Source organism: Dipteris shenzhenensis, chromosome 23 (genome assembly GCF_047967505.1).
Source record: "Dipteris shenzhenensis isolate YYH24624 ecotype China chromosome 23, Dip_SZ_1.0, whole genome shotgun sequence".
NCBI classification, from domain to species: domain Eukaryota; kingdom Viridiplantae; phylum Streptophyta; class Polypodiopsida; order Gleicheniales; family Dipteridaceae; genus Dipteris; species Dipteris shenzhenensis.
Genome location: NC_141618.1, coordinates 41672843 through 41685242, shown reverse-complemented (window position 1 = coordinate 41685242; position 12400 = coordinate 41672843). Strand labels below are relative to the sequence as shown.

Genomic DNA, 12400 nt, shown 5'->3' with positions numbered 1-12400 from the left:
TCTATTTCTCTCTCTTTCCCAATTGCCTTCATTTTGTTCTCACACTCTACTTCTCTCTCTTTCCCAATTGCCTTCATTTTGCCTTCACCTTGCCTTCTCCAACACCACCTTCCTTCCACTGTCCTCAGTCTACTTCTCTCTCTAAGACTTCCCTGTTACTCACTACTCAGCAATTGTCTGTCTTCTCTCTCTTTCTGTATTGCCTTCTTTTGCCTTCTTTTCTGTATTGCCTGTTTTGCCTTCCTCTTCCTCTTTGCCCTCTCCCACACCACCTTCCAACCCCCCTCCATCGCCTTGTTGAGCTTTCCACCCTCCCTCCATCACCCTCCCTCCATCTCCCTTTCTCCTTACTCCCTCCCTCATTCCCTCTCCTTCCCTTCCTCTCAGCTTTCATCCTCTCCTCCCTGCTGCTTCATTTCCTTCCTTTCCATCACTCTTTTCTGTAGCTCAGTTGCTCGGTAGCTCCCCCTCAGCATGACTCTATCCTCCTGCACTAGCTCCCTCACACCTTGACCCCTCCCTTTAGCTCTCCATTGCTGATGGTTCCGTCCATGGATATGGTTGTTCAGCTAGCTTCACCTTGGTGCCTTAGCACCACGCTCCTCTCTGTTCCACTTGCCCTTTTGCTGCTCATCGTCATCTTCTTCAGGACTATTCGGGCTCGAAAACCAGCGCTGCCTCCCGGTCCACTTCCATGGCCGATCGTGGGCAATCTGTTTCAAGTAGGACCTGTACCACATCATGGCATGGCGGACTTGACCAAACGATACGGATCTCTGGTGTATGTGCAGTTGGGATTCGTGCCAGCAGTTGTAACGGACGATCCCAAACTGGTTCGTGAGTTCCTTAAGAAACAAGACCACGTGTTCGCTTCCCGCCCGGAGAACATAGCCTCCGAGCATTTCACATTTGGAGGACAGGACATTGCGTTCTCACCATACAATTCTCATTGGAGGAACATGAGAAGGCTGTGCTTGTTTGAACTGCTCACACCTAAGAGACTGGAATATTTTCGACAGGGAAGGATGGAAGAAGTCGAGTGCATGATCAGCGAGGTGCTGGAGTGTTGGAAGACAGGGAAAACTATAAACTTGCGGGACACCTTCGGTGGTCTTTCCAGCAACGTCCTCACCCGTATGATCCTAGGCAAGAGATATTTCGGTGCAGGCAATGCCGGACCAAAGGAAGCTGCTGAACACAAGGCGTTGATATACGACGCGTTCGCCTTAATCAACGCTTTCAACGTCGCCGACTATCTACCCTTCCTGAGGCCTTTTGATTTACAAGGCCATGAGAGGAGGATGAGAAAGATCATGAAGAAGGTGGACACAATTTACGATGCAATCATTGAGGAGCACATGCACAGAACAAAAGGGAAGGAAAATGAATCCCACACCAACTTTGTAGACCAGTTGCTCTCGTTACCAGGAGAAAATGGGGAGGCCCAACTGAGACAGAGCACCATCAAAGCCATTCTAATTGTAAGTTTGCGTTTCAAGAACGACGATTCATTTTATTGCAGTGGGCGCCATGTACTTAGCATTGGTTTTAGACGTAACTAATGTGGAGATTTGTCTTCAGGATTTGGTAGCAGCCGGGACCGACACATCGTCAATCACGAGCGAATGGACGATGGCGGAGCTGATGAGGCACCCATATGTCATGCAGAAGGTGAGGGACGAGATCGACGCCGTCGTCGGGATCGACCGTGTGGTGGAGGAGAGGGACTTGGCCAACCTAAACCACCTGAAAGCTGTGGTGAAGGAGATCTTTCGACTACACCCGGTGGGAGCTTTCCTCATACCGCATGTATCCTTGGAAGATACGGAGGTGGCAGGCTACCACATTCCGAGGAACACGAGAGTGCTGATTAACACATACGCGCTGGGGCGGAACGAGAAGGTGTGGGAGAGGCCGAACGAGTTTTGGCCGGAGCGTTTTCTGGGCGAGAACGTGGAATTGGGCGATGCAGAGCTGAGGATAGTGCCATTCGGAGCAGGAAGGAGGGGGTGTCCGGGGGCGACGCTAGGATCGAGCGTAGTATTATTGGGCTTAGCGCGGTTGGTACAAGGATTCAACTGGTCGCCCCCACCTCCGATGACGGTCGACGACTTGAATTTGAGCGAAGCTTTTGGAGTCATGGTGTTGGCCGAACCATTGCAAGCTGTTGCAACTCCTCGCTTGCAGACGATGCATCTATATTCTAATCTCTGAGTATCTAAATCGCCGTTCGCATTGTAACTGTAACTTCTAAGCTGTTGTAGTAGCGACGTGGACGCAAGCACGCACTCGTGCTTGTTGCTGTCGCACTCATACCGAATTTGAATTCTATCGCTCTCTCGTTAATTCTTTGCAGCCGTCGCCTCTCTTGTGATTCGACCGCTCAGATGTTGCGTGCATGTGAGCGGTTGCAGGCTGGTTGTTGCGCCCATAAGTAAAGTGCCAATGCTTTTGTTTCTTGCCGCAAGAATAACAGAGAGACTTTCGGTGGATGCTCCGTAAAGGGAGCGACTTTACTCTCTTGCTAAGAATACATGTTATATATTCTTTACTGGCATAGAACGTGACGTTGTGATCTGGGTGTTACTACATGATATTTCTTAGGTGATTTCTACCAGAATCTATTTCTCCGCAAAAATCTTCCTCAAGAATACAGTGTTGTATTTTCTTTGAAGTTGCGATGTGCGTGATACAACAGCATGACAATTCTCAGGTGATTTAATCTGTACAGTGTACACGGCAATATTTTTACTAGAATCTATTTTTCTGCGCAGCATGTGCTTGCGCTACACGGATAGAAAAATGAATATCCACGCTTCAAAGTTCAACTTCCATGTCTTCCTTTCCGTGAGCTCTAGGTGGGTAGCTGGCCTTTCTAGTACCACCGTAACGAGTGGTAGATTCTCCATATCTCTCATAGAGTCCGAGTCCGAGTCCTCGGCGGGCGGCGGGCGACCGCCGAACGCGTTCCAACGTCGATATCCAAAAACTCCTTGCCAAACCTTCACGTCCATGACAAAATGTCACCTTCACTTACAAGCCTACAGTAACGCACACAGACAGCTTTATCTGGATCAAAGTACGCCCTTGAACTATGAGGGACAGGCTGCCTATGATTCATAAATTCATCCCTTCTGGCACACCCACTGCCGACGCTGTCTTTACCGTGCCGGGGAACTTCGTTAGAAATGGTCGTCCCTCGATGGACCAAAGGAAACGTCACTTCTTTGTGTTTCTTTAATACCTAGCATCTGAGAATCTCTAGATGGAGTAGGGAATCCCCTCCGGAACCTGTAGGTCGCCACTCGCTTTGGTTATTGTCGGTCGGTCAACAAATAGGGGAGGGGGACACGTGGCATTTGTTAATTCGTTTATTTTGGCGACGTTGGGCAGGTCGAGTTTTGTTTATGCCACGTCTTTCGTTTTTCGAGAAGGCCAAGTGATTCATTTTTTCCATTCCTGGTTTGTAATGCGTTTTAGATGCCCCTGCTTGATTGTTGTTTTCCACTAGATTAATGGACCGCCCAAATTCTCCATAGTCTACTTGTTGGCAATATATTTTGTAATACATAATGAGAGAGTTGTAGGAAATTTTGTAGCTTAGAACGTGAGTTTTGAGTAGTAAATTGAACTTGAGTTTTAAGTAGTAAATTGTCTTTGCATTTATCCATCCTTAAATACGATGGTGGTCTCTCTTCAAAATGTAGAAGAGTAAAATGTAAGGGGTTGGCCAATAGGAAAAGCTTGAGCATTAGGCTCTTAATTTTTGTGTTTGTGTTTATTTTATTGTTTATGTTTGTGTTTGTTCAATCCCGTCAAATTAGCCATGTCATCACGTCACACCTCTAGAGGGTGGACTCTCGGTGATTATGGGACTCCTCCTAGGAGAAGAGGCTTAAGCCAAAAGCATTGACCTTGTCTAGATCCTTGATATGACCAAATGTCTCGTAGGTTTGTTCAAACACTCAACATGGGAGACTGGGTCTCCTTCCCCTAGAAACTTGGTGATTATCTTGGAGATCATGACGTGTTTACTTTTAGAAAGATTTAGATTTTGGTCTCTTCCCGTAAATATTATAAATTTGGCCTCCCTTTCTAGTGCTTCCATACACTTGCTTGCTTGCTATATGGCTCATAAAGCATGCCAAAGGTCATTGCATTCCTAGTGGTCCTTTTCGATACACTTGCTTGCTATATGGCTCATAAAGCATGTCAAAGGTCATTGCATTTCATCATACAGCTCTACAAGTCTTTGAATACCACAACCGGCATCGCCTTGCAACCTGCACTGTAATCCTTACTCATCCATTAGGAGAATTTCGGACTAAAAAAGGACCTTTTGCATTAGGCTCTTAATTTTTGAGATTAAGGGGTTGGCCAATAGAAAAGCTTGAGCATTAAAAGAACGGAGGATTTCAAAACTCCCTTGATTCATGGGATGACTGACATAACCTTTGTCACGACTGACAATACCTATGTTCACTTTGGTAAAGGTTTTGAAAAGGAGCCATGGCCATTGGATCATCCAAGGACATCAAGGGTGGAAGCTTCACAAGAATGCAAGTTAATCTCAACCCTTAAAACAATGATATGTGACACTCTCCTCTTCCATCTTTGAGTAATGCTATCCCATACGTAGGATCTCTATGGTGATTGAACGGCCTAGATGCATGGCTAGAACCCTAGTGCCGACCAACAAGTGCCGACCAACAAGTTAGAATTCAATGAACATGGTGGCCGCCCACCGTGGCCCTTAGATGTGATTACATCCAATGGCTGGAAATGGCCTTGCACTGTGAGGCCTTAATAGAGGGCTGCGATCCAAGGGTGGTAAAAAGGCATGTCAGGCACACCCTTGGAGGGCTATAGATTCAAAGGTAGAGGCTTGGAGTCGTGAGATCAAGATCTGAGTCGCCACTTGGCATGGCAACTGGCAGTGCATTGAATGGGACTATAAGAGCCCTTAGATAGTGGATTTGATCCAAGGGTGGATATTAGGTGCCTCACGTGTGCCCTTGAATGGGGATTTGATCTAAAGGTGGAGAAGAGGCACCTCATGTGTGTCCTAGGATGGACTAACATGATCCCAATGGACCATAAGCGCTATTATTTCTGCACCATTAGATTGAACACAAATACATCCAAACCATCCACTTGTGTCTCGGACATTAGACCTCTCTTTATGAATTGTAAAATCATTCTCTTATTTGGCTCTTACCGTGACCTTTTTGCTTTAGGATTAGGAAATTGGCCATTTTCCTAATTACACCCTTATGAGGCCCTTTTTGAGACCAAAATTCCCCTAATGAATCCTGCCCTTGAACATGCACCCAAAACCTCCCTCCCCCTAAGTAGCATCGGCATTGAGATGCTGAATGCTGAGATGGCCCTTAGTACCCAGAGGACGTGTAGCAATGGATGGTGCATAAAAACATTGAGGTTGGACGACTGGGGTAAGTTGTCTTTTATTCCTTGCTTGCCTTAAGAGCTAGCTGGTCTAACTATTCTGGAGGTTTTATTTTGGTGGTTCACTGATCGTTGCAATGGCGTCAATGGCAAGATGGAGCTCATCATGGCTTGCAAGAGAAGCAAATCAGAGGCTAGGAGATAGGAAAGCTAAAAAGCTTAGTCAAGGCTCATCTTGATTGTATGGTCCTTCTTAAAAAGCGTCAATCGTGGTTAAGGTAAATAAGGTATACTAGAATTACTCATATGCTTGGAATTTTTAGAGACGTTTTTTCATGGACTCCTTTTAATTTCCTTTGAAAACTCTTATAAATAAATGTATATATGGTACTCTTGTGTAATATTTTTCAATAAAGAAGCCAAGGGTAATTTTTTTAAAAGCATTGTACTGAGATAGTTCATAAAATCTTGTAAGTACTAAGTTTTCTATTTTTATATTCATTGGTTGTTTTCAACGCTTTAATATGAGTGTTGTTCTTTGGTAAAAGCGATAACAAGCCGGGATTCACAGGCATTACCTGTCTACTCATTAGAAGCTATATTGTTCTCACACTTAGTTTCTCTTGGATGGTGGCATGTAAGTGGACCCCGACCTCAGAACCTGGACTACTGGATGGATTTGACATTTTGTTACTAGTTGTACTCATATATCCATATTACAACATGAAAAAAGTTTTTTCCACCTTTATCTGAGCATCGTGTGCCATGTTGTTTATAGGTTTCTTTTTTAAAATACACACACACTCAAACCTTGTTAACCCTTGGCTGGGTTAACCATAGATCATGTTGGTAATCCTTGGTTGGGCTACCACATGTTTCATGCCACATGCCACGCTGCTTGATAAAACACTTATCGGGTTAGGCAAGAGCACTCCTTTTTGCATAACTCAAAACTATTTAACTTTTCCAAATGGGAGGAATATTCTCTCACTTTGCTCAAACATGTTCAGGAATGCTAGAATGATTTTCTATTAAAGATTGGATTCAAGGATGACATTTGCCCCCCTCTGGCCCAAGGCATCTAAATGGTACTAGCATCCTTTCCAAAGAATGGATTTCATTAGAAATTGATCAGGTTTGAGGAAGAAGCAAAAGGAAAGGACACACCTTCAACTATCATCATTGCTTCCATTAATGACTGGCTGCAGTTACTCACAATATTTTGAAAGGATCCCCACACTACTAATGCGGCCTTTGATTCCTTTCTCCGGTGTCTCATTGATATCAATTCTTCTGATGAGCAAGATTTAGAGTTTTACAACAAGGCTCTCCCAGCCATTGTGAACAAACTCCTACCAGTAAATAACTTACCCTTGATTTTGTTGCCTGCCCAAGTTGCTTGTATTCTGCTGAACCCCTTGGTGGATGTTGATGGACTTGATCCCATTGAGAAAGAGGCCCTGGCAAGCCTAACACAAGACTTTGCCTCTTCTGAAAATTCTTTTGACAATCCTCTTGTAAGTTTGCCTCCTTCATTTCTCGTCTTCCCCCTAGACAACTTGAGTTAGATTCCAGTGGTCTTTTTCACAAACTCTGGGCTTTTGAGTCTATTAACCACTGTGCTCCCTTCACTCTTGATTCACTCATTACTTTATGTAGTCTATCATCTGATGCAGTTGACCAATGCAAAGTATCTATATGGAAAGGCAAGCATTTTCTCTCAGCTGACCTCAATTTTACCCTCCCTTAGTTTTCCCTCCAAACCTTCAACCAGTCCAAATGTTCAAGCCATGGTGTCTACTTCCGTACCAAAGCTATCTATATAGAGAAGTTAGGCAAAAAATAGCTCAAGGCCTTTTGGAACATTCATAGGCCATACATCAAGTGTTGGTGTTCCACTCGCGATGGATCTGGGTGTACTTTCTCTATCATGTGGTTTGACCAAGTCCTCTGGGACATGATCCACAACCTTCAAAACCTCTTTAAACTTGGGTCCCCTAAAGGTCGGTTTTATGCTTTTATTTCTTAGATTGCTTCTCTCCCCCTTCAAGCTAGAACACGTCTGATTGCATATTACCTTTTGTAAGAACAACTACTTGAAGGTGCTTGTAACTTGACCCGTGCTGCTCCCAGCTCCCCTCTCCTGCCAAAAATCAACCATACTCCTCTTTCTCTCATTATTGAACAAATCCTAAAACCGAGCCTTGCCATTGAGTCATCCAAGGGATCTTTCAAAACATCAAGGTTTTCTAATCCACATGGATCCTCATCTTCCTACTCCTCCAAGTGTCCTATGTGTGGAGCCAAGAGATACAACGATGCTTCGGACATCGCCAAACAAATCACATTCGAGTAATGGCCCCCAACAATCATTAGTGGCCTAGATCAATGGTATGGAGACCCTTTTTATGGAGAGGAAGATCTCCAAAATGTTTATCCATGTTTGTTTTTCCTCAAAAGGTTTAAATTTGTGTTTATTACACCCAGATGGGTCTTTTTGGAAGTTATTAAAAGTTTTGATCCCTCTAAGGTATACATGTTTAAAAATATTGGATTTGCATTGTATTATACTCCAAATATCTCAAATTGGTTTTATCGTCCTGTGGTCACATTTACCACTTCTCAAAAAACTTCATGCATATGTCGACAAAGCAAACACTTTGCATCCTTTTTAAATGATGGATTCGTAGATGAGTCACGTGCTCACTACGAACATACCTATATGTCATCATCCAAAGATTAAAGCGTTTCTGTCTAAAGGTTTGAATCATATCCCTCCACTCCCGCCTAATCCTTTCAGAGCAATTGAAGAATTATTTAAGTCATGGTTTGAGGTATGTAAGATTTTGAATATAATACCTAGCTCCCATCATAAAGACAAGATTAGAATGATATGTCTTACAGATTATGGGTTGAGGAAAGCAATGGCACGGTATCAAAATGACAACGAAAGACACTTTTGCAATGTTTGCGATGGGAGAAACAATGAGAAGAAATAGGACTTCTTCCAGAGCAACAGCAGGAATAGGTTGTAGTTGCATGCCAACGGAGCAAAGAACATGAGATTAGATCCACTAGCTGCAAAGAGGGCGACATTAGCTATGTTGCTCCTATGTTGGTGTCTCCTGAAACAAAGGAGAACTGGATTGGGCACACAATGTCGAAGATGTTATCAAGAAAAAGGACAAACATGGCTCCAATTGTTGGACACAAAGCGGAAGTAATGCATGATCTAAAATAAGAAGGACATTTGTAGAAAGTGGACCGGATGCAAGAAGTTGGACGAGCACATCATACACATGCTAGATACAACACAGGTCAATGATTGCCTAAACCAGCCCAGTGGTTGTCTGTGATTGAGTTTTAGAATAGTTTAACTGTTTAATTTTGAAATCGGGATGGCTTGGACTTAATATGATTATCCTAAACCAACCCGATGGTTGGAACATCATGTGATCGTCCTAAACTAGCTCGGTGGTCGTCTCTAATTGAGTTTTGTACATCAGATTGGCTTGAACATAATGTAATTGACCGAAACTAGCCCAGTTGGTTGGAAGATTAAGCAACCGTGGCTGGTTCAAGTCAAACATCACTTATGTGATTGTCCTAATCTAGTGTGGTTGAATAGAAATTAATAGCAATATATTTCGTATAACAGAACATCAATATATTGTTATTGTATAATTGATGACCAGCCTCATGGTTGAAATTGATGTATTTCCTAGTACTTAAATTATTCAAATTTAATTTTTTGGTTGTTCGTCATATACGAGTTAATTTCTGAACCTGATTGTCCTAAACCAACCCTGTAGTTGAAACATCACTGAGCTGGTTCAAGTCAAACAACAATTACATGATTGAAATTGTGGTTGGATAGAAATACAAAAGTGAACAACAACATATTGTTATTGTCTAATTGTTATATATCACCGAGACCTGTTTAGGTCAGACACAAGTTATGTGACTGTCCTAAACTAACCCAGTGGTACAAATTGCTTTGTTTTCTAGTAGATTTGATTAGTTTTATTATTAGCTTGATTCGTTTAATTAAACAGTATTTTTTGCACGTGCAACAATATATTATCGAGCTAATTTAGTTCAAACACCAGCCCGGTGGTTGAAATTGCGATTGTCCTAAACTAGCATAGTTTTTTTTCTTTACTAGTAGCTTGATTAGTTTAATTGTTACCTTGATCAGTTTAATTAATGACTCATGAGTTTAATTATTATCTTGATTATATGTGACTGTCCTAAACTGAATTGTTTTGTTTTACTAGTAGGTTGATTTTTAGTTTAATTATTAGCTTGATTATATGTGACTATCCTAAATGAGCCTAGTTGTTGAAATTGTTTTGTGTAGATGCCATTTTTGCACGTATTGTGTTTTGTTTTGTTTTCCTCATAGTAGTGCAAATAGGGGTATGTGGTTGTTCGCGCATGTTGGGTGAGTAGACTCAAGACCACCAATCTCATTCAAAACATTGCAGTACTATCCTTCAAATGGACATATGTCTATTCCGAGTTGGTAGCTCTAAGAGACCATCTAATTCACAAGCTCTAATTTTGAAGATCGACATTGCAGACTCGACACCATCTAACTTGTAGGCTCATATTTTCAAGATCCACATTGCAGCTTGAAATATCCTTGAAATGGACTGATGTCTATTTTTGGAGAGCTCTAAGATTATGGGGACAATCGAAGTTCATTTGGACAATTAAAGCCACCCGGTAAATACTAGCCTTGCATGCATTTAAAAAAAGAGGAGCTCATTTTATGGCCCTGTAAGAAATTCATGAATTTCTAATTTTCTTGGCTCAAAATAAATAATTTATAGAGTGAGAAGCACAAATTTATACGAGCGAGCATTTAATTGGAGATATAAATCGCGAAACAGATAAAGTGATATTTTTAAATTCCCACTCGAGCATTTTTTAGTGTGTCATAAATGCTATGTCCAAGGACCCAAATGGATTTCTACTATTGTGGTGTGGAATTTGGTGATTTTGGTGTCACCATTGTGTCCGTAGTAGGCGAAAACCCTCAAAATGACTTTTGAATCACTAAATTTGGCCTCTGAAGGGGTTAGAATGATCAAAATGACTTTTGAATCACTAAATTTGGCCTCTGAAGGGGTTAGAATGACCAGAATAGATGCATGATAGGAGTGTTCTTAAGAAAGCGATTTGGGCACTTGGCCTAGGCCCAAATAGCTTTCTTAAGCACATTTCCGTCAGGTGCCTATTTTGGTTATTTTGACCTCTTTGGAGAGACATTTATGACACTAAAAAATGCTCGAGCAGGAACTTCAAAATGCCAGTTTATCTCTTTCGGGATTTGGTATAGCATTTATGACACACTAGGAAACAAGAGTGGGAACTTCAAAATGTCAGTCAGTGTGTCGAGCATCTCTAAAGAGATAAAGTCTATTTTTTTGAAGAAAGAAAAGCATTTCCAACTTAACATTGGCCTCTCTTTCATTAGACGATCTCTATTTTTGTCTAAAGTAAAAGGCCCCAAAATGAGCTTTGTTTTTCCCTAATGAGAGTGGTTATGACCATCTAATTTCTCTGCCTCACATGAGCTTGCATCATATTGTTACAACAATGTCAAGACCGAGGCTCAGATTAGCATTGAGCTAGAATCAGACTATAAGAACAATAGTAAATTAGACTGTCAGAATTTTAGAATTTCTAGTTAAATGCCATTCAAAATGATAGTTTTCTTGCATTGAATCATTATGATCTTGACTTTGATGAGTGAGAAATTCTCTCATGGCAACCATCTAATCACACGTCATGTGCTATGCTAGGCTACCAACAAGGTGGGTGCTAGCTAGAATATGTAATTGGGATTTTGCATGTGCCACTTCTCCTCCCTCTCATCTTGACAAGGTGTCATTTAAGGGGGTGCCAGTATTGCGATTGTTTGGTAATAGCAAAATCCAATGGTGGATTTTGTGATCATAGCAGCTATAGGCACCTAGAGTCGCATGAATTGACGTAAGAAACAAAGGAAAAAAGAGTGGGAGGGTAGAAAGTCCTCCAATCGAGCTATATAAAGGCCTTAAGGGGAGAGAAACAATTTTTCGCACCTAGGAAAATCCCTCTCCTTACCCCCTTCCATGCTCTCAAAGCCCCCTTCCACCCCTGTGATGAATCTTCTGCTGCAACCCTAATGCCCCTTCTGCTTAATGATGCCCAAGTCATGGGATTTATTGTTTGCCCTTGCTATCCATCCTCTAGCTCCTAGCAGAGCACACAAGGCACACCCTTCTTCTAGTTCTCCTTTGGACCCATCATAGACCTCGACCATTCCAAAAGGGAATGGCCTGGTGACCTTCCAATTAGGTTGGGTCTTTGTTGTTGAATCGTAATTATCAATTGCTTGGAATGGTCGAGCCAAGCAATCGGCAACTACAATTGAACAACAAAGATCCAACCTATTTGGAATGTCACCAAGACTTTCCATGCCTATCCATTTCCATTTTCTTGAAGGTAAGGGCAATGGAAGGTCAAAAGATGTTGGGCATCTCTCATACAAGTGTGGTTCCAAGCCCATCCATGGGTAGCCAAGCATTTTCCACCATCATGGCTCATACCATTCCAAGTATTCAGCCAAGGCACTAGTAGCCCTTCTTCTAGTTTTGAAAAAGGTTAGTATGCTCGATGGCAAACCATTCTAGCCTTGGTAAGAGAAGCACATTTTATAGTGGCTTTCAAGCTGATGTGTGTCTTGGAGTTGAGAGTAGCTACTACTCTCAGCTCCAAAAGACTGAAAGCATCTTTGAAGCTATAATGTGTAGTTTCTTTACCTAGGTTATGTTCTTCCAGTGCCTTGAAGGAAGCTGCAATGAAGAAAGTTATGCTCAATTATGAGATGCTTGTATTGTCCCTGGCTACTCATGGACCCCCGAGCATAGGGAGGTATGCAAATCGAGGAATGTTGGAAGTCCAGACAACCAAACTCAGTATGTTCATAGAGCTGAATGATGAT

The 12400-nt window shown here is 42.3% G+C and overlaps 1 protein-coding gene across 1 annotated transcript; it reads left to right on the top strand.

Annotated features, from left to right (window-relative positions):
* Window positions 1–239: 239 nt before the first annotated feature.
* LOC147887390 (cytochrome P450 703A2-like) lies at window positions 240–2555 on the top strand. The gene is made up of 2 exons (XM_087394629.1): window positions 240–1481; window positions 1582–2555. The coding sequence occupies exons 1-2, from the start codon at window positions 540–542 to the stop codon at window positions 2212–2214; spliced, it is 1575 nt and encodes a 524-aa protein (XP_087250755.1). The 5' UTR covers window positions 240–539; the 3' UTR covers window positions 2215–2555.
* Window positions 2556–12400: the final 9845 nt, after the last annotated feature.